The following is a 23,374-nucleotide window of genomic DNA, read 5'->3' on the forward strand; positions in this document are numbered from 1 at the left end:
GAAGTCCAGGGAGACTTCTGGGTAATAGAGGATAGGAAAAAAAGTTACATCCTTGGTAGTTTATTCCTGAAATGGTGATAGTGGGGCACAAAAGTAGCTGTGAGCACTCCAGACTCACAGTCAACAGTCTTCCTTCCTGTACTGTTCCAACATTTGACCTGTAGGTATGGCTGACCTTAAACAAGGCTTTCAACATCCTATAATATTTACATATGCTTTGATACTCTGATTCTGAAGGGCTATGTTCTACTTTGGTAGAAATAGGACTGAATTGATGCCCTGCCATTAGGCCGTAGCGCTGCTAGGATTGCATCGATCTTCCTGTTTGTACTGTTTGTAACTATGGCCCCATCTTAAGTATTCCTAATTGAAAAACAAAGCCTCAGGAAACCGAAACTTAACCAGCCACTCTCGCTTCTGTAACTATGCTTGCTGAACCCCCTTTTGCAACCATCCAACCAATCAGACGGTGACTAGTGTCTTTGTTTAAAAGTTAACCAATCAGTGACTAATGTCTTTGTTTAAAAGTTAGCCAATCAGTACCCCCCACCCCTGAAGGTCGCGAGCTTGTTTGTACCTGTCTATAAAAGAGCTGTACTAAACTCCATCGGGACCTCTTAGCGTCACCGGCAACGAGTGCGCGGAGGTCCAGGTTCGAACCTGCAATAAATGACCCTTGCCGTTTGGCTTTGACTCTTGTCTCTGGTGGTCTTGTGGAGGGGTCTCGTGACCGTGGGCATTTCATTTGGGGGCTCGTCCGGGATGCCCCCAAGCCCACCAGACATCAGGTCAACGGGTCATCGCTGACAACCGATCGGTAAGTAAGCTGGCTCAAGGTACCTTCTGTTTTGGGGACTAGGACAGTCCTGGCGGACGCGCTATAGGACACCTAGTCGGGCGTGGTTGGAGACGTCCACCGCGACCCATCTGGGGGTTGATAGCCCATCTGAAGCGCGCACGCGATAACCTCCCTTCCTCCTTTTACAGGCTCCGCTATTGGGACTGCTCTTAATCACTTTCGTTTTCAGAATAACCTTTTCTAACCAACCTCTTCCAGGACCTAAACATGGGCCAAACACAGAGTACCCCTCTCTCCCTCCTTCTCACTAATTTTGGGGATGTGAAATCCCGAGGACACGATCTCAGTCTGGACATCCGGAAAAGAAAACTTATTACCTTCTGCCGCTCTGAATGGCCAACTTTCGGGGTTGGTTGGCCCACCGAGGGTACCTTTTGTCTTCCTATAGTCCTAAAAATTAAATCTAGAGTTTTCTTACCAGGGAAAGAAGGCCATCCAGACCAAATCCCCTACATCTTGGTATGGCAGGACCTGGTAGAAAACCCACCTCCCTGGATGGCCCCCTTTTTGTCATCAGGGACATATAAGATCCTTACGGCCCGACCAACTAAACCTCCCAAGCCTCAGACCTCAACCGCACCCATACTTTCTGACAGCCAAGACCTCCTTCTCATGGAACCCCCTCCATATCAACATCCTCCTTTGGCCCCACAACCGGTCCCCCTTCCTGCTCCTGACCCTGCTCCTCTCCCCTTGGAAGAACCTCCTGTGGCCCCTCCCGAGAGGCCACCCAGGTCAGAACCGGAGGAGCGAGAGGCAGAGGCACTGCCGGCCCTCCTGCCCAATGAAAATAACTCCCCTGGGCCGGCTGGACGCACCCGTGGACGCACTCAGCGCGACCCAGGGTTCCGCCATCCAGATTCCACCACAGCCCTACCCCTGCGAGAAATAGGCCCTCCCGATGAGACAGGGAACCCCCGACTCCAATATTGGCCATTCTCTACCAGTGACTTATATAATTGGAAAACCCAGAATGCTCGTTTTTCTGATAATCCTAAAGACTTGATAGCTCTTCTAGATAGTGTTATGTTTACCCATCAGCCCACCTGGGATGACTGCCAACAGCTTCTCCGGATCCTGTTCACTACCGAGGAACGAGAACGAATCCAGCTGGAGGCAAGAAAACTGGTTCCTGGAGATGATGGTCAACCCACCGCTAACCCTGATCTTATTAATGCAGCCTTTCCCTTAACTCGCCCCCCGCAGGATGATTGGAACTACAACACCGGAGAAGGTAGGGGACGACTGCTCATTTATCGCCAGACTCTAATGGCGGGTCTCCGGGCTGCCGCGCGCAAGCCCACTAATTTGGCCAAGGTATATTCAATTGTACAAGGTAAAACAGAAAGTCCCTCCTCTTATTTAGAAAGATTAATGGAAGCCTTTAGGCAATATACCCCTATGGATCCAGAGGCCCCCGAAAATCAGGCTGCCGTTGTAATGTCCTTCGTTAACCAGGCAGCCCCTGATATTAAAAAGAAACTCCAGAAGTTAGAAGATCTGGAGGGCAAACAGATACAGGACCTACTCCGTATTGCTCAGTGCGTCTTTAATAACCGAGACGCCCCAGAGGATAGACAACTTAAAGCCACTGAGAAAATGACTAAGGTCCTGGCCGCCATTGTTCAGAAAGATCAAGGGGGCCCCCCAGCCACTCGACCTCCCAGGCGACCATTGGACAGAGATCAGTGTGCCTATTGCAAGGAAAAAGGCCATTGGGCTCGGGAATGCCCCAAAAAAAGGCAGCCGCGCCCCAACCAGGGGCAATGGCAACCGAAGGCCACCACCCCAGTCCTGTTTACACATGATGCAGAGTAGGGGGGACGGGGTTCGGACCCCCTCCCCGAACCCAGGGTAACCCTACAAGTGGAGGGGAAACCAGTCCAATTCCTGGTGGATACAGGGGCACAGCATTCGGTCTTGGTTAAGCCCCACGGGAAAATTTCTGACAAAACCTCCTGGGTCCAGGGAGCTACGGGAGTTAAACATTACCCCTGGACCACTCAGAGAACTGTAGACTTGGGCACGGGAAAAGTAACCCACTCCTTTCTGGTCATTCCCGATAGCCCTTGCCCCTTACTGGGGAGAGACTTACTTACTAAAATGGGAGCGCAAATTCATTTTCGGTCAGAGGGGCCGATCATAACAGACCCTCACAACCAACCCATATCTGTGCTCACCCTGAACTTGGAAGATGAGTACCGACTTCACCAGGAACCACCCTCCCAAAATCAAGATATAAAGTCATGGCTTCAGCAGTTCCCCGAAGCATGGGCAGAAACAGGTGGGATGGGACTAGCCAAACATCGCCCAGCCCTATTCATAGAAATCAAACCAGGGGCAGATCCTGCACGTGTCCGACAATATCCCATGCCCATAGAGGCCAAAACTGGTATCACTCCACATATTCGCCGGCTTCTTGACCTAGGTATACTGCGTCCCTGCCAGTCGGCCTGGAACACACCCCTGCTGCCAGTCCGCAAACCTAACAGTAAAGACTACCACCCAGTACAGGACCTGAGGGAAGTTAACAGACGAGTCATAGACATCCATCCTACCGTACCCAATCCATATACTCTTTTGAGCGCCCTTAGTCCAGAAAAACAATGGTATACTGTGCTGGACCTCAAAGATGCCTTTTTTAGTTTACCCTTAGCACCCAAAAGTCAAGAACTCTTTGCCTTCGAATGGTCGGATCCCGAGAGAGGCATAAACGGACAACTCACCTGGACCAGACTTCCCCAAGGATTCAAGAACTCACCTACCTTGTTTGATGAGGCCCTACACGAGGATCTCAGTGAGTACCGGAGACAAAACCCCAATATAACCCTCCTGCAGTATGTTGATGATCTCTTAATAGCTGCTGGGACCACTGAAGCCTGCCTGCAGGGAACCAGAAACCTCCTACAGACTCTTGGCACCCTGGGATACCGGGCCTCTGCCAAAAAGGCGCAGATCTGCAGGCCTGAGGTAACTTACCTGGGATACCTACTGAAAGGGGGGCAACGATGGCTCACAGATGCACGGAAAGAGACTGTCCTCCGCATCCCCAGACCCACCACGCCTCGACAGGTGAGAGAATTTTTGGGGTCAGCTGGGTTCTGCCGTTTATGGATACCCAAATTTGCTGAAATGGCCAAACCACTATACTTAGCCACCAAAGAACAGACGCCCTTTGAATGGACAGAGGAGGCTGAGCAATCGTTTCAGCAGATCAAAACTGCCTTGCTATCCGCACCCGCCCTGGGTCTCCCTGATGTCTCCAAACCCTTCCACCTCTTTGTGGATGAAAACAAAGGCATAGCTAAGGCCGTGTTGACCCAACCCCTCGGTCCTTGGACCAGGCCTATCGCTTACCTATCGAAGAAATTGGACCCCGTGGCTGCAGGCTGGCCTCCTTGCCTCCGGGTAATCGCCGCCACAGCCCTAATGGTAAAGGATGCCAACAAACTAACTATGGGACAGGAATTACATGTCACCACCCCCCACGCCATCGACGGGGTTCTCAAACAGCCTCCCGACCGATGGATGAGCAATGCTCGATTGGTCCACTACCAGGGTCTACTGTTAAATCCTCTCAAAATCAGCTACACTCCACCACGGGCTTTAAACCCTGCCTCTCTATTACCTGACCCAGACTTAGGCTCCCCACTCCATGACTGTGCAGAGGTACTGGCTCAGATCCATGGGGTTCGGGAAGACCTACGTGACCAGCCCCTATTAGATGCACAAGTCACATGGTTCACTGACGGCAGTAGTTTTGTCCAGCAAGGTCAGAGGTATGCGGGGGCAGCGGTAACATCGGAAACTGAGGTGATATGGGCAAAGACTCTCCCCCCAGGGACCTCAGCCCAAAAAGCTGAATTAATTGCCCTGACCCAAGCTCTTAAGATGAGCAAAAACCAAAAAGCCACCATATATACAGACAGCCGGTATGCTTTCGCTACCGCACACATACATGGGGCAATATACCGAGAGCGGGGACTACTCACAGCAGAGGGCAAAGACATCAAGAACAAAGAGGAAATCCTGGCCTTGCTAGCGGCCATATGGGAACCCAAAAAGTTAGCCATTGTACATTGCCCGGGGCATCAAAAACCCACAAATCCAGTCGCCCGGGGCAACAATTTGGCAGACCAGACGGCTCGAAAGGCGGCATACACTCCAATACCATTACTTCCCCTACAACTGCCGGATCCAGGGCCCCGGGAATTACCGCCCCAACCTGACTACTCGGAAGATGACATTAGATGGATAAACAAACTCCCTCTAACCCAGGTTAAAGACGGATGGTGGCGGGACGCTAAGAACAATATCCTCCTTCCAGAAAAACTAGGAACCTTGGTCCTCGAACGGATCCATCGTAGCACCCACTTGGGCGCCCGACGGCTACAGGATCTCATCAGACAGACTGGACTTAAAATTAAAAATGTCTCCGAAAAAACTGAACGACTGGTTGCTGGCTGTGCAGTCTGCCAACTCCATAATGCTAACACCCACCCACCAACCGCTGGCATCCGGGAAAGAGGGAACCAGCCCGGAGCCTACTGGGAAGTGGACTTCACGGAGGTAAAGCCTGGCAAATATGGATATAGATATTTACTGGTGTTTATAGATACCTTTTCAGGTTGGACTGAGGCATTCCCGACCAAGAATGAGACAGCACAAATAGTAGCTAAAAAGCTACTAGAAGAAATCCTGCCCAGGTATGGCTTTCCAGTTATGATAGGGTCAGACAACGGGCCGGCCTTCGTTTCTAAGGTAAGTCAGGATCTGGCTTCCATACTTGGGGCTGATTGGAAATTACATTGTGCATACCACCCCCAGAGTTCAGGACAGGTAGAAAGAATGAATAGAACTCTAAAAGAGACCTTGACTAAATTAACCATGGAGACTGGCGCTAACTGGGTAGTCCTACTCCCCTACGCTCTGTTTAGGGTGCGAAATTCCCCCTATAAGCTAGGATTTACCCCCTACGAAATAATACATGGTAGGCCTCCTCCTATTATCCCTAACCTAAAGACTAACCTTATCCAATCGGACCCAGAAAATAATCTCCTGTCTTCCCTCCAAGCCTTACAGCGGATACATGAGACAATCTGGCCCAAACTAAAAGAGCTATATACAACAGGACCCCCGCCTACTCCACACCAGCTCCGACCAGGTGACTGGGTCCTTGTCAAACGCCATCGACAAGAGACCCTAGAACCCAGGTGGAAAGGACCTTACCAGATCATCCTGACAACACCGACGGCCATCAAGGTGGACAGCATAGCTGCCTGGATCCATTACACCCACGTCAAGCCGGTGGACCCACTTTCTGACCTCATCAAGTCCACTAAAGCTGACGTCACCTGGACGGTTGATAGGAGTAAGGACAATCCCCTCAAACTGACCTTACGCCATACCCTCCCCCATGAGGACCAAGGTACTGCTGATAGCTCTAATGACAGTCCTAACCCTCAACCCTCGGGCCACGAGGGGAGGATTCAACCCCCCCCCCAATAAGAATGCTTTAATGCAACAACTATATGGTGCACCGTGCGAGTGCAGGGGAGGTACTAGCGAGACTCCTGTTGTTCCCCGAAGGTATACTCATATGCAGGATTGCGGGGGAATAACTACATACCTTGTTCAGGTATATGGAGGCACCGGGGTCAAAACCAGCTGGCAATGCCACCATAAGCCTAAACCACTCCCCCCCCCCGAGCTATTTGTCCCTGTTCTACTTTTCAGGAATCAATGAATAGCACGTGCTACTCCTCTTACCAGCAATGTACAGGGACCAATAACAAGACTTATTTCACAGCCACACTACAGAATAATAAAAGTCCCACCATTAGTGATAATAATAAATACCTTCAGGCTGGATGCATTGGCACTCCCGGGACCCCGGTGTGCTGGAATACCAGGGCCCCCATACATATGTCAGACGGTGGAGGGCCCCAAGACGAAGTGCGCCAGATAAAAACCCGAAGACAAATAGAAAAGGCCTATCAGGATCTGTACCCACAGCTCAGCTACCACCCCCTAATTCGCCCTAAGGTCAATCCCTCTGAACTGGACCCCCAAACCACGACTATACTAGAAGCTACTTTTGTGCTTTTAAATACCACCAACCCCAACTTAGCACAAGATTGCTGGCTCTGCCTTCCTCAAGGACCGCCCCGCCCTATAGCCATCCCCATTTTCGCCAATTTAAACATCAGCAAACAATGTAACCCAACTTTACTCCCCGAGCCGTTTCCCATACAATTTTCAAAGTTTTCAACTACCTTTAATACCTCATGCTTTGTCAAGAACGATTCCCTCTCTAACGCCAGTATTGACTTGGGAATCCTTTCATCTACTGGATGTAGTCAGTATATCCCCGTAAACTCCTCCCTCTGTAGTCCTAACACCACTGTCTTTGTCTGTGGAAATAACCTAGCATACACCTATTTACCCCAGAACTGGACAGGGGTCTGCAACCTAGCCACCCTCCTCCCTAATGTAGACCTGATCTCGGGAGACACTCCATTGCCCATTCCCAGCTTTGACCTTTGGGCAGGAAGAACCAAACGAGCCATTACAGCCATACCCCTCCTGGTAGGACTAGGAATTACAGGAGCTGTGGCCACAGGGAGTACAGGTCTTGGGGTCTCCCTTCACTCCTATAATCAGCTGTCTAGACAATTTATAGAAGATATAGAAGCCCTCTCTGGAACCATTCAGGACTTACAGGACCAATTAGATTCGCTGGCCGAGGTGGTCCTACAAAATAGGAGGGGCTTAGACTTGCTGACAGCTGAACAGGGTGGGATATGCCTCGCTCTAAAAGAAAAATGTTGTTTTTATGCAAATAAATCAGGCATTGTAAGAAACAAAATTCACCAGCTCCAGGAAGACTTAGCCCGCCGTCGGAAAGAATTAGCGGACAATCCCCTTTGGTCAGGATTTCATGGGATGCTTCCCTTCCTCCTCCCCTTCCTGGGCCCTCTACTATGCCTCCTTCTCCTCCTCACTATAGGCCCCTGTATATTCAACAAAATCATGGATTTCGTCCGAAAAAGAATAAACACAGTTCAGCTAATGGTATTAAGATCACAATATCAGCCATACGAGGACTTAGAAAATGAAGAAACTGAGCCTTGAGGACCCAAGATTGGCTCCTCTGGTTCATGAAAGAAGGGGGAATGAAGGGCTATGTTCTACTTTGGTAGAAATAGGACTGAATTGATGCCCTGCCATTAGGCCGTAGCGCTGCTAGGATTGCATCGATCTTCCTGTTTGTACTGTTTGTAACTATGGCCCCATCTTAAGTATTCCTAATTGAAAAACAAAGCCTCAGGAAACCGAAACTTAACCAGCCACTCTCGCTTCTGTAACTATGCTTGCTGAACCCCCTTTTGCAACCATCCAACCAATCAGACGGTGACTAGTGTCTTTGTTTAAAAGTTAACCAATCAGTGACTAATGTCTTTGTTTAAAAGTTAGCCAATCAGTACCCCCCACCCCTGAAGGTCGCGAGCTTGTTTGTACCTGTCTATAAAAGAGCTGTACTAAACTCCATCGGGACCTCTTAGCGTCACCGGCAACGAGTGCGCGGAGGTCCAGGTTCGAACCTGCAATAAATGACCCTTGCCGTTTGGCTTTGACTCTTGTCTCTGGTGGTCTTGTGGAGGGGTCTCGTGACCGTGGGCATTTCAATTCTAGCTATTTATAATAGGGTTTTTGAATTTGAACCTGACAAATCTGACATCTGCCACTTACTGTGTGACTCACACAAGCCACTAGCAGGCAAGCTCCATGAGGATGGGGCTTTAAACCTGATTTTTTATAAGAATACACCATTGAAAAAATTAAAACCAGATCCAAACCAAAATTAAAAAGAACTTTAAAGCCTTTGCCTCCTTTGCCTTAGTTTTTGCATCTTTAAAATGGGAATGATTATACTATCTCTCTTATAGATTTGTTAAGTATTAAATGAAATAATGCAAGCAAAGTACTTTGTGTGTTGCACAGGAATGGTAAACATTCAATATTATTAGTTGAGGAAAAATTAGTGTGAGTATAATGCCTTTCAGCAGAATATTGATAATGATAAGATAACTTTGCAATTATCTATAAATATTTTAACAAGAGAAGGGTGATCTCTCAGGCTACCTAACAATCACTATCTTGAGTATATGATCCCAAATGTAAAAGCTCCAAACTTCAAACTAAGTACCGTATTTCTAATGAGAGTTAAAAATTATATCTAGATCTTTGATTCACCTATTTCAGCGTCTTTGCTTTGAAAACTCCTCCCCTTTCATTCTGAGCTCAGTCTAGGAAAGAATAAAATCACCATGGTGACAACTGCCCTCTCTTTAGAGCACATTCAAATTTATGTTGAGCTTTTCTTGAATGCTGCTGTGTCTTGCCTTTGAATTGTGTCTTGGAGTCACTCCAAGGTCAGGGGAATTTCTTTATCACTTAAGGTGGCCTTCAAGGATACAAAAGAGCAATTTGGAGTTCATGATCTGGAATGGATAAATTTGAAAATAAATAATTCTATCATATTTGAATCAGGTGAATAATTTACCATGGCCCTCATGTTAAAGAAGTTGTGACTAAGAGCCTCATACAACCAAAATGTATGTATAATATCATTTTTTCCCTAGACTGTCTGATCAAGACATTGACTGAGTGAGTATTACTTATTCAGAAAGCTGCGATTCATAATATATAACATCAGCTTGGGTTCTAATACTGATGTGATACAGTAAACAAATTTGGGTCTTTTTGTTTTATATTAAACAATGATGAATTATACTGTGAAAAAAAAAAGTGCTATTTCAATGCTTGTCCAACTTAGGAGAGAGAAGCTGAAAAACAATATGCAGGTAAGGCTGGGTGATGAACTGAAGCTTTAGTGAGTACAGAAGTTATGAGTCTGGAGTGTCGCATGGAGCACTGTGGGAATCAAATGAGATAATGTATGTATGGTTAGTCCTTAGCAGAGCCGACCCATGATACTATATGGTCACCATATGCTAGCTACTATTAAGTTCCAGAATTTATTATTATTGTTGTTGTTGTTATTGAATTTCAACATTTGGTCTAAAATATATCTACATTTTGGGGAAATTATCAATCTGTTTTGTATACATAAAGAACTAATATGGCTCTCCAAAGCAATCCCACAACACAGAGCTTATGGGTAATTAGAGGCAAAATCCTGGATATCCTATAGATACATCTTCAAAATATTAGTCAGTACAGGCAGAGGGGTTTTGACAAAATAGTTAGAACTCACTACTTTGCAATGAATTTGGGAAAGCGTGATAAGGTGTCTCTTATTACAAAATCCCTATAACCTTCCTCCCAGTACCCTCACCAAAAAATCACTACCATCTCTTATATCTGAATGAGAAAGCACACCAAAAGCAGAATCATCCTATAATGGCTAATTTCCCACGTCCTCATCTAAACCAATGATCTTCAATATTCGATTGACGTAAGGAGGAAGCTTTAGAGCAGTAGACTAGGCAACTTTTCTGAAGGCATTTCCCTTGACAACCTCAGCTTACATACACACACACACAGACTGTAGTAGAGAATTATTTGTCTCATGAATCATCCTGCTTCATGTTCTGTTAAAATAGTCACGCCATTATGCAGGAGCACCATCTCTTTGCTCTCCATTGCCCTACCAACGGGCTTTTCCACCCCACTGCTGGCAATCCATGATGACTCCCAACAGTTAAAACTGAATGGGTCCTGGGACTTCCCTGGTGGTACAATGCAGGGGGTCAGGGTCCAATCCCTGGTCAGGGAACTAAGATCCCACATGCCGTATGGCGTAGCCAAAAAAAAAAACACTGAATGGGTCCTTTAAGGAAACTCAGTGGTCGGTGACATTCCTTTCCTGAAGCCCCTGTAGTCATATCCTCATCCCAGGAGGGACATCTGTGTGTACTTTGGGGCTTCTGGATCAATTTAATATCTCAATCTGTGATACCAATGATTCGCCTGACAGTGGTGGGTCTCCAAAACACTACTATAGTGACACTGGTGACCTCACTGAAGCTCATATATCTACTACATTTTCAATTAATTCACTTATTCTCTCTATGCCAATCCCATCAAAGTTCTTAGCTGTAGTAACACAAATATGAAATGAACTCAGGGAAGGACCCTCAGCAGAAAGAATTCACTCATTCATTCAGACACTATTTATTGAGCACCTATAATGTCCCAAGCAGCTGGTTAGGCTTTGGGGATTTAGTAATAAGGAAGCCAGACACAGTGGCTGCCCTCTAGGAACTTACTTTCCTAAGGAGAAAAGCCTGAATCAAGTTGGCTATTCCAAAAAGGTTTCCTGAACTTAAATCACAAAAAGAAGTGGCCACTGAGAGTCCTCACCCGAATGCTGTGGTTTAGAGAAGAGCGTCCCCAGTAATTGTCTACAGACCAGTGCTGCCTCCCCGACCCACATTTTCATGACTTCGTGGCGGAATGAGCAAAAGGAGACCTTCACCGACCTTATATTCCACGAATTCTCTATGTAAACCCTCCATTCTGCTTACAGTGGCTCCTCTGTGGAGTTGGCTCACTCCATTTACTTTTTGCCAGCTTCTTACACCGCAATATTTCCCAACCATATTTCCATCATTACCATCCCAATGGCCACCCTCTCACACCATCGGCATTATTTCTTACTATTTGTACATATCTTGATAAATTTTTGTTTTTTAAACACCCTATTTTAAAAGTTAATGATGAAAGACTTAAGCATAAGAAACGGTTTTGTTTGCTATGGCTAGAAGGTAGCTGTAAAAATAAATTAAATTTTTAAAACGTTCCTCATTTCGAACTACATACAGTTAGCTAATGAAAGCTCTGAGTCTGAGCCTGCTATCTTTTTTTTCCTAAAAGAGAGAAAAGAACAAGTTTAAGCGAGTTGTTAAAACCTTAGTAGATATAAACTGAGATGCTCTTCTTGAATTAATGGACTTATCAGAGAAATGTGAAATGGGAATAACTTCCTCATTGCTCTGTTTCCCTGTTTCACTGTTCTATTAATCACTTCAGTGCCCTGTACCACCAGTGACACTCATTTTGCTTTTTGGGTAGTACTGCTATAATAATATGATGACTGTGGTTGCAACTGCTAATGACAATAGTCATAATAATTAAAATAACAACAACAACAAAAATAAAAGTGCTCACTATAAGCCCAGCACTGTTTTATGGATTTTTACATTTTCACACGGAATAACTAACTGACTCTTCCTAACAGCCCGCGAGGGAAGCACTTATACACATGGGAACCTGGAGCCCTTGAAAGTTTAGTAACATGATCAAGCCTGCCAAGTTTAAGAGCAGTCACTGATCAAACCTCAGCTCTAAGTCAGACAGACCTTGTTTCCAGCTTCATCATTGACTTTGCAACCCTGGGCAAGCCACTCTGATGCCACTTTGCAGAAAAAACTGAAACTTTGAGAGGTGACAATTAAATTCTGTTTTTTCCACTATTACTTAGATGGGAATTCACCTTCTTGGGTTCCACTGAGATGACCTTTCTTATTTCATGTAATTCTTAATTGAAAAAACTGATTCGTGAAATGTTTTATATGTGTGTCTTTTATGAGAGTATAGTATGTAAATGTGGTTAAAGTTTGTAAGTCTTTTTTGCTTTCTAAAAGGTTCAATTACATTGCAAGTATAAGTTGGTGCTTTAAAAGAATGAAAGAAGTGATATGAAATTCAGAGGTAAGAGTTATCATTGTAGTTATCATCGTGGGCAGTACACATAAGGGAAAGCACCAGAGAATGGATGGCACAGAATGAGCCGTGAATAATGGCTGGGGATTTGATAAGCGCACAGCAGAATAACAACAAGGGCTGCTTACTGAGGGCCTATTACACACCACCTACTGTGCTAGACTTTCACTGCAACCACTTCAAAACATTTGCCACAATATTAGCCAGGAGTCGACACCATCTCATTTTACAGATAAAGAAAGTGAGACTCAGATATTAAACATGCTTCTCAAGGTTAAATAGCTAACACACGACAGCAGAAGGCTTCAAGTACTACTCTCTTCCTCCCCTTCTTCTTCCTCCTCCTTTTTACTGAATTCTTACACCAGCCTTTGCATTATGAGCTTTCAGGCTTTATTTGAGCATTTCTTTTCCAGACTGGGTTCAGAACCGAGGCAGTTGGACTGCGTCTGACTTAAGAACCAGACTGGGTCTGACTTAAGCTGGACTGGGTCCAGGGTGAGGCTTCAGGTGAATAAAATTTTGTTTTAAGGCTGAACAAGTAGGTTAACCTTACCAAAGATAATCTTGCATTACAGTGACCACAATGGAGAACTTTCAACCATTTTAACATAAGCTTATCCATTTATGAGGTGCCCTAGAGAAAAAGGAGTCTCAGGTAGGCACTCACTACAAAGGGTAGAGGGAAAATTATTATTCCTTCCTCTATAGTTTCTGGTGACCAGAGTGAAACTTAATGGGACACCATACTCACTCCAGAACCTAGATGGGATCCTGGGAAAACTGGCAGAAGCTGGCAAAAGGTGAGAATTCTTTCCAAAGTCAGCTGTCCCAGACCTGTAACTTTGGTGTCTGGTCAAGAGAGGAAGGTAAAATTTCATAGAGTCCTGAAACAGGACAAAAGGAGGCAGGGCACAACCTTTAAAAGAATGACATAGTCATCGAGGATATGACAAAAACTGGTTAGGACCAGCTACGTCCACGATGGCAGAAGATGTGACTTCCAGTGGACCTTGAGCCTCATTATACACTCATTATAATAGATGGGCATATGCTAAATGACATACTCACAGGCAGCAGACACTTCAGAGGCCAAACATAAAAGGCCAAAAAGTGGGCGGTGGCCTGATTTCTAGGAATCCCTGCCCCTTCCCTGAATAGTTGGAATAATCCTCCCACTCATTAGCCTATGAAACTACCCAGCCCGTAAAAACTAACCACCCCATATTTTGGGGCCTCTGGCCTTCTGAGAGGACCCACACTCTGTCTGTGGAGTGTGTTTCTCCCATGGCCCCTCTCACTTTCTGAGACGACCCCATGCCCTGGGGCCACTCTTGTGTTTTGAGACATTCTGTCTGTGGAATGTGCATCTCTCTAAATAAATCCACTTCTTACTTATCACTTTGCCTCTCACTGAATTCTCGTCTGCAACAAGACATCAGGGACCTGAGCTTCATTAAATCCTGAGACCAGATGTGTGATCTCAATTAAAAGACAGAGGGTTCCCAATCTGGGTTGGGTGGTTTCAGTCCCTTCCTTTCCAAGCTTGGATTAGCAGGAAAAAACATTGATTATGGATCCTGTCTCTCCCAGAGATGCCTACGGCCTCTTGTTTATTTCATTTCATGTCCAGAGAACTTGATTTGGCAACTGGGAGGTTGAGGGGCCCCCAAATATGGCCAGACAGAAATGCGGGTTGCACTGTGGACTGGTTCTACTGAGTGTTGCCAGCTCTCAGGGGAACTGAGTTTTTCTTTCTTATGTCTATCTTTGAGATATGGCTCTGGATCTTGGGAGGCCAATATCCTTTGCATTCTCTTTGGGGACTCCTCTTGTGTTCACAGCGTTGTTCAATACTGCCAAGAATATTTATTGTTTGTCCTGGCTGAAACCTGACAAGATATTCAAAAGGACTTTCTTTAAGTGGCCTTATGTTCAGAAGTTGGTCAAGTTGGAAGTTGATATTCAGAGCCTTATAGGAACTTTCTTTCAGGCCTTCTTCCCAAAGCTAAAATGAAACTATGTATCCACAGGGGAAAAAAAGCATTCTGAAGCTACTGTGGAAGAATTTACTAAAACATCCCAAAGACACCCAGCTCTAGATCTAGAACACGGGAATCTTTTGATTTCTGTCTTAGCTGAAAATCTTCTTCCTGATATAAAGAAGCAAATTGAGCATAATGTAGTTGGATGGCTGGGTCAGCTTCTGGATATCATTCAGGTTACAACCCAATTATTTGAGAAACTAAAAACAAACAGTTTTATTTGTCTTACAAATCTAGTGTTTACAAGAACAGAAATGTGACTATAGAAAAAATTCAAAGCCCACTTATCCTTTTTACCAACCCCAAATCCTCTCCAATTCAACTGAAAGGCGTACCGATATTGTAAAAGTCTGAATTTAGGAAACAAAATCCCTTTTCTGAGAAACTTAAATCCTTTCTCTGTGTTCTCTGAGATCTAAATGCTCTACCTGGTCTTCTCTAGGAACCCAGAGCCATCTCTTGAAATGCAAACTTCAGGAAGGTAATTCTTATTAGAAAAAAAAAAAGAAGCTATTTGGGAATTAGGTGAATGAAAATTCTTAAAAGTCTTTTCCACAAATATTAGTAAAAGCTTTAGCCATCTGAGCAGATAACCTTAACTTATTCTATGTGCCAGAAACACAATTTGGATTCAACTGTTCTTTTATAAGCTAGTGAGTTTTGCATTATTTTATTTGTCTCATGGCTAAAATTTTAAAACAAAAGCTGTAAGATCTCTGAGTTTGTCTGTAAGTTTATATATGTCTATGTATATATGTTATAGATGTGTGATATTTTTTCTACCCCCAGATGATATCGCCAAATTTAATTTGTAAATAGTTCTATTCAATTGCCTCAAAGACAAACAACTGCTTATATAAATCAAGTATACTCTCAGAAATATAGAAATTAACTAAACTGTTTTTCATGTTTCATGATCTAGGATAATCTTCAGAAAATAAAAGCTAGTTTAAGTTTGTTGGCTTAATTAAAACAGGCATATTTTTAGTGTTATCAACATTTAACATACTACTTTTATTCTATCTTGGTTACTAACATTCAAGTAAGCTCACGTTATCTCAGTTACAGAATTTATCAGCAAGAAAGAAAACTTAAGACTATGGTCAGGGGCTTCCCTGGTGGCTCAGTGGTTGAGAGTCCACCTGCCAATGCAGGGGACACGGGTTCGAGCCCTGGTCCAGGAAGATCCCACATGCCACGGAGCAACTGAGCCTGTGCACCACAACTGCTGAGCCTGTGCTCTAGCGCCTTCAAGCCACGGCTGCTGAGCCCACATGCCACAACTACTGAAGCCCGTGTGCCTAGAGCCCATGCTCCGCAGCAAGAGAGGCCACCGCGATGAGAGGCCTGTGCACTGCAGTGAAGAGTGGACCCCGCTCGCTGCAACTAGAGAAAAGCAACAAAGCAGCAACAAAGACCCAAAGCAGCCAGAAACAATAAATAAATTAAATAAAATAATAAAATAAATAAATTTAAAAAAAAGACTATGTTCACCTGTTTAATGCCTCATGAAATTTTCATTAGTAATCTAAACATAATTGTTAAGAATAAGTAAATAAGTCGATGTAAATAAGATAGAAGTTTATAAATAAACTTTTCAACAATAATTATGCTTTATGGCATGTCAACTTAAATATACTTTCCAAAATCTTTTTGGTCAATTGAAACCTTAATGCTCTACAGTCTTAAGATGGGGTTACATTCCAATAAGCCCACTGTAAATTGAAAATATAAGTTGAAAATGCATTTAATACCCTTAACCTACCAAACATCATAGTTTAGCTTAGCCTACCTTAAATGTGTTCAGAACACTTACATTAGCCTATAGTTGGGCAAAATCATCTAACACAAAGCTTATTTTATAATAAAGAGTTGAATGTCTTCTGTAATTTATTGAATATTGTACTTAAAGTAAAAAACAGAATGCTGGCACGGGTATAGAATGGTTTTAAGTGTATCGGTTTTTGACCCTCATGACCGAATATCTGACTGGGAGCTGCAGTTCACTGCCGCTGCCCAGCATCACAAGAAAGCATCATACTACATGTACTAGCCTGAAAAAAGATCAAAATTCGAAGTACTGTTTCTACTGAACGTGAATCTCTTTTGCACCGTCATAAAGTTGAAAAATCTTAAGTCAAACCATCGTAAGTCAGGAACCACCTGTACAGAGATAAGTTAAACGATGACTATTCAATGAATATCTAGATAATTTCCAAATAAGGTAAAATATTGAAACATTAATTACTGAACACAGGTGTATCCACTTTCAACTTCTTTTTACAGAGGAACTGAAGATATTTGTAACTCTGAAATCAAGACTCCTGGCACAGAGCAGTGAAAACTTTGAATCACCCGATGCAGGTTTCCAGCTGAGATGGAACAAGGCAACTGCCTCGTGGTGTCAGTGCTCATATTATAAATAAGCCTTTTTCATTGTCTCCATAGTGCCACATTTTTACATTTTTGTGCATATTGCTGGTGATTTTGCTATTTAAAATGACCCCCGGGCTTCCCTGGTGGCGCAGTGGTTCAGAATCTGCCTGCTAATGCAGGGGACACGGGTTCGAGCCCTGGTCTGGGAGGATCCCACATGCCGTGGAGCAACTAGGCCTGTGAGCCACAACTACTGAGCCTGCGCATCTGGAGCCTGTGCTCCGCAACAAGAGAGGCCGCGACAGTGAGAGGCCCGCGCGCCGCGATGAAGAGTGGCCGCCGCTTGCCACAACTAGAGAAAGCCCTCGCACAGAAACGAAGACCCAACACAGCCAAAAATAAATAAATAAACAAATGTGGGGTTAAAAAAAAAAAAAAGAATATTATTAAAAAAAATAAAATGACCCCCAAGCATTGTACTGAAGTGCTGTCTAGTGATGTAAGTGCAAAAAGGCTGTGATGTGCCTAATGGAGAAAGGACATGTGCTAGATAAGCTTTGTTCAGGGGGGAGTTATAGTGCTCTTGTCTGTGAGTTCACTGTTAACAATCAACAATGTATATTAAATAAGAAGTCTTTTTCTTTTTCTTTTCTTTTTTCTTTTGTTTTTAAACAGAAACACACATAAAACAAGGTTACGTATTGATCTATTGATTGATAAAAACGTTGCGACCACAGGGTTGCACTTACTTAATCCTCTATTCCCCCTAGGAGCAGTGGTTCAGCATTTGCTAATTCAGTGTTTTAGACAGCTTCATAGAACATGGCTACCACAAATAAGGAGACTCAACTGTATTTATTTATTTTCCCTATGCTCTTGATATTTTATTCTTTGTATGACTATGATCTTGTATTCTTACATTCTTTATTAGGATGCCTTACTTTTGCAACCCATTTTCTACGGAACTGGGTATGATATGCATGAACACAACACACACACACACACACACACACACACACACACACACGCAAATATCCATTTAAAGACCTTGACTATAATCCTTTGACTTATTTATAATTTATATTATGTATGATGGTATTTAATTTATACTAAACTGACCCTTTTTTTCAGCAGCCATGGCTCATGGGCCCAGCCGCTCCGCGGCATGTGGGATCTTCCTGGACCGGGGCATGAACCCGTGTCCCCTGCATCGGCAGGCGACTCTCAACCACTGCGCCACCAGGGAAGCCCTTAAACTGACCTTTTAACAATATATCTTTATGTTTTAGTTTTTCAGTCAAATTGAACTCATTTACTTATTTTCCTTTATTTACTCAACACCTTGTTGAGATGCTTGGTTTTACTCAAATTCTGTTCTATTTGTTCATCCTGTTTTGCATAGTTCTGAAGATACAATAAGCAGCTATAGGATACTTTTCTTCTTTTTGTAACTGTAGTATAATAGTAAACAAGGTCATTCAAAGGTATTCCATGTCAATTTTCCAAATGAGTTACTTAAAAATTTAAATAGCATTTTATAATTTTATTAGTCCATGTTACAAATATCTCCCTGATATATATTGATACATTCAGGGACATGGAAACCAAAATCTGCATCCAATGATGGTTGGCAAAAATGCTAAGTACATTAGTCCCACTTCAGCATAAGTGACAACAGCAGGAATTTAAACAAGACAATCCATAATTTAGAAAGTTATGTAACTCTTTATAATAAAACATATGGTTTTCTCTAGAATAATCCCATATTTTTGCTGGTCAAAAAATGTTCAATCAGGGCTTCCCTGGTGGCGCAGTGGTTGAGAGTCCGCCTGCCGATGCAGGGGACGCGGGTTCGCGCCCCGGTCCGGGAAGATCCCACATGCCGCGGAGCGGCTGGGCCCGTGAGCCATGGCCGCTGAGCCCGCGCGTCCGGAGCCTGTGCTCCGCAACGGGAAGAGGCCACAACAGTGAGAGGCCCGCGTACAACAACAACAACAACAACAACAACAACAACAACAAAATGTTCAATCAGTGGATCAGTATCTGGAGTAACAGATTGGACCCAAAAACTTGGTTCCCTTGAACAAAATATTTAACCTCTTGGACCGCAGATTTTAGGATTAAATAAGACTTTGTTTTTACGTTAAATAAAATAATTTATATTAAGGAGAAAACATGTTTTAAATGTGGTACATGGTATGCATTTACTAACTGTTCCTTTCTACTTTTCATCTATTCATAATTGTTATATTAAAACACCACAAACATCATATATTAGTTCTGGTTATGTAAGTTCTACTTTGTTCTTTAAATTTTCAAGAAAATATTTTGTGAAATATATAATATTGCATGACTGTATGTGAGAGAATGTGAAATATTTAAAGTAAACCTGTTGTAAGTCTCACAATGTTAGGAAGCAACTCAGGCATGAAATGCAGGGGGAAAAAAATTTCAAAATGCACTCATCTTAAAGGTTAGATGTTGAGTATTAAAGGGTTTTTCTCTGCAGGCAAAAAAAGCAAAGGGGAAAAAAAGAGCTTAGTGTAATACTTTCAAAATGATGCTAATAATTTCAGTTCTTATACAGAAGTGGATTTGAAACTAGAGAATAAATGTGTTAATCTTATTTTTTTAAAGAGACGTGGTCCCATATATTCAGTACATACTGATTATTATGAACTCCTTAAATGGGAAGGAAAGTGAAAAATGTCACTTGCTTTCTATTGATGGGGAATTAAATCCACACCTCACCCACTGCCGATGTGTAGCTGAAAACACAGCCTTCATGTAGATCTGTTGATTTTCCCAAATTTCCTACCTAAAGTAGGGTTTCATTTCAATAATATTGGAAATCAAGAAACATTCGTTCTGTTTAGCCCTTATCAAAGGCAATCTTTCAAAGTATCACAGTTTTTTCTATGATTTTTAAGTTGCTTTCTCTTTCATCTTCATTTTTAAAATAGTGAAAAATAGCCAAAAAGCATGTTTTAGTGATGATAAAATCACAGCTTGCATTTCATCCTAGTCTAGTTGAAAGCACATACGACTGTCCTAGAACTATAAGAACCTCCATTTAAATCTCGTGTTTTCTACCAATCCACCATCACCATGGAGTAAAAACCATTTTACATACTACCAGTGAAGCAAAAGGAGCCACATGGAAACGTTTAAGGTAGATCCCTGGCCAGAAAAGCTGTATACTTTATTCTGCCTCTTATGAGCAAAGAGAGTATCATTTAAAACTTCAGGCATAAGCCTAAGTTGAAAAGAAAAATAGCCATCGGTGGTCTAGGAGGAAAGTGAAAACCTGGGCAAACACCAGCTTATATTTATAAAGCCTCCTATTTTCTGGGAAAGCTACTCTCACTGATTCTATTAGGGCTGCAAATGACACTCTGAACGAACAGCAGAGGGCAGAAGCCTTGCAGAGTCCTTTTCCAAGTAGGTGGGTATTTCCTGAGAACAGGTTCAACAGAATATAAAATATGATGCCAGAGAGTTATTGTGAAGAACTTCTTTTCAAAGTTAATAGTAGTTTTCTGAAAACCAAGCCTGGCCTCACTGACTGGCTTGTTATTTGGCCAAAATTCAAGGCATTTTTGGTTGCAATAGTCAATTACCAAAGTACTGCCCTAACTAAAATGATGGCAAAACCTAACGAGAACTTTGAGAAAGCATAATGAATTTTCAGGCCAGCACGTTAGGCAGATCACTGAGATTTGGACACCTGCTTTCACTATCAAGGAAGTTCCTAAGACCATGTAGCCTTTTCTCCCTCTTCCCACATCTACATGCTACTCTTCATTATCCTCTGCCTGACCACCATGTACCAAAGATCCATCCTATCCAGAAAACCTAATCAAAAGGTTATAAGCTTTTTAGATGATAAACTTAGGATGATGAGCAAGAAAGGGAAAAACAGGCGACAATTGCTGGCTCTGACAAAGTAAGGAAAATCCTCTAGGAATCCTAAACACAGGCCTCCTTCTCCAATGCAGGATTCATTCTTCTAGGTCCTGCCCCACCAAACTCGCCTCCTCTAACTCTGCAGTGTTCTCCTCTGTTACTTGCTCTGGGAGAGGACAGATGGGCTAGCATGGATATGTCAGAGTCTTAGGTTTGTTTCACCGTACGCCCTCCTATTCCTTCCAAAATTAACAACTCTGCATTTATAATGGATTTGCAACACTTGGTGATATTTCCTTAAGAATAGAAACAATGATGGACCCAAGTTTCCAAGACACAAAGTGGAACAGGGAGATGATTCTGGGAGAGGATGGTGCCTCATCTGTGTGTGAGCAACCATGAAGTCAGAGCTGTGCTCTAACAAAATCAAGTTTTCCTTGTACAACCCAGTTTGGATCTGATCTCCAAGACACTAGGAACAACATTACTTTAGAGAAAGTAGACTCTAAACTGACTTATTGAACTAAGCTGTCTGATGACTGTATTACACACACCTCCTTCCTGAGGGTATTCCCATCATCACCCCTCCCTTATTCCCATGCCCACTCCCTCAGCCACGTTAGACCTATACTCACTGCCTCATTTGCATTGAAAAAGCTTCTGCAAGCAATAAAAAATATAGAAAAAGAAAAAAGGATTTAATCCAGATACCTTTTCCAGTTATCCATCTAATCACTTAAGAGTCTTTACTGGACCTCCTCTCATACCTCATCCTTGGCCACAAAATCTCTATACATACTCAAATTACTGAAATTATTCTGTAACTAATGTTTTAGCTACGTCAGATGTCCCATTCCCAAATTAGAAGTGCATAATATATTATTTGTCCCCATAGAACTCATCTATGGGTCAAACTTGGTAGGATTTGACTTGTAAAAGTATAAAAGCAAGATCGAAGAAAGCAAAACACCAGAGAAAAATGGATGTAGGAAGCCCAAGAAAGCCTTACGAAGACATTTGATATATGATGTTAGATGCTAGAAATATATTGAGGATGCCAGTTCAGGGACAATAAAAGCAGAAAGGATTTTACTAGGAGCATTAGATAGACTTGCCAGCTTCCTTTTTGCTTTCTGCCTGCACAGATTAACAACATTAAACAGATCAAGGGGAACAAATTTTTCTATCCAAAAGGTCTTTACACACGACGATGTGATGCTATGTGGTCCAGCTAATCAAAACCATCACCTTTTATTTCCATATGTACATAACAAATACCAAAAGTGTGGTGGCCAAATTATTCTTAGAGGCTAGGGAATGAGGAATTGGGGGCTGGAGGGCGAGTCCATCCAGGTAGATAAGAACCAGACGCATGACTGAAGAATGGTAAAGTCATTCTCTTGGGTTGGGAGCGAGAGAGACAATCGCAGATTGCAGAGAGAAAATGACAGTACTAATTACTTTTGTCCATAAGGAAAAAAAAAAAAAAAAAAAAAAAAAAAGAAAGGCCAGCTTTCCTGCACAGAGCTGGAAGAGCTCTATTTTGTGCTCTGCATGAAAGCACTTTGGTCAACAATGCAAACAGAACTTGAGGCACAGCAAAACACAAAATTGTAGCTATGATTCCACTCACCAAAATGGTGGCTCTTCAACGTGCAACAGTGAGCTCTACAGGAGCGCTCCGCAGCAAAGCCGAGGGATGAAGCAAGCCCCAGACTGCTCAGGCAATAAAAAGCTGGATGTGACTGTTAAAAAAGAAAACAGATAAGACTAAAATGAGCACATAAAACAAACAAAAAAAGAATAAAAATGCAAATAAATACCACATATCTTCAAAATGTAGGGAAGCTGGAATTGGGAGCTAAATTAGCTTAATTGTATACCTTACCCTTTCGAATATCTTTCAAAAGAGGAATGTAAAATATGGTATAAAACATATTAGTTCAGTTATTTTGACTATGGCACACCATTCCCATTAAGACACAATAGCATACCCATTTGTTATCCTTCAAATGTGATGCTGTTTATAATATTATAACACTGAAACGCACAGTATTAGAATGGGATATTATTTAAAGGCATCTTTCTAGCAATATACAGATTTTAGGTCTGCTCTTCACATTTATAAATTATTTATTTCATCTTAAAATGTACTGTTTGCTCACGCATACAGTTTGAGCATTATTTCGTCAACTTTTCAATTCAAATACTTGCTAGTTGGTGCCCACAGTCAATAGGATATGGGAAGTCCCCTGACTCTAACACAACTTGCTTTGGACAAATGACCTAAGCTCTCCTTAGCTAAATTTTGGATATAACAGCACCTATTTCACAGAAATGTTGTGAAAATTAAACACAATAATCTATCAAAGCACTTAGTACAGTGCCTGGCACAAGGCACCCCTACGTTAATTGTCAGCTGTCATTGTTGCCACAT

The 23,374-nt window shown here is 42.9% G+C and overlaps 1 protein-coding gene across 1 annotated transcript; it reads left to right on the forward strand.

Annotated features, from left to right (window-relative positions):
• Positions 1 to 1,066: 1,066 nt before the first annotated feature.
• LOC116751003 lies at positions 1,067 to 6,492 on the forward strand. Its single transcript, XM_032626497.1, is given in 1 exon segment — positions 1,067 to 6,492. A coding segment is annotated over 1 exon segment (5,301 nt). The 3' UTR covers positions 6,368 to 6,492.
• Positions 6,493 to 23,374: the final 16,882 nt, after the last annotated feature.

Source organism: Phocoena sinus, chromosome 3 (genome assembly GCF_008692025.1).
Source record: "Phocoena sinus isolate mPhoSin1 chromosome 3, mPhoSin1.pri, whole genome shotgun sequence".
Classification (NCBI taxonomy): Eukaryota; Metazoa; Chordata; class Mammalia; order Artiodactyla; family Phocoenidae; genus Phocoena; species Phocoena sinus.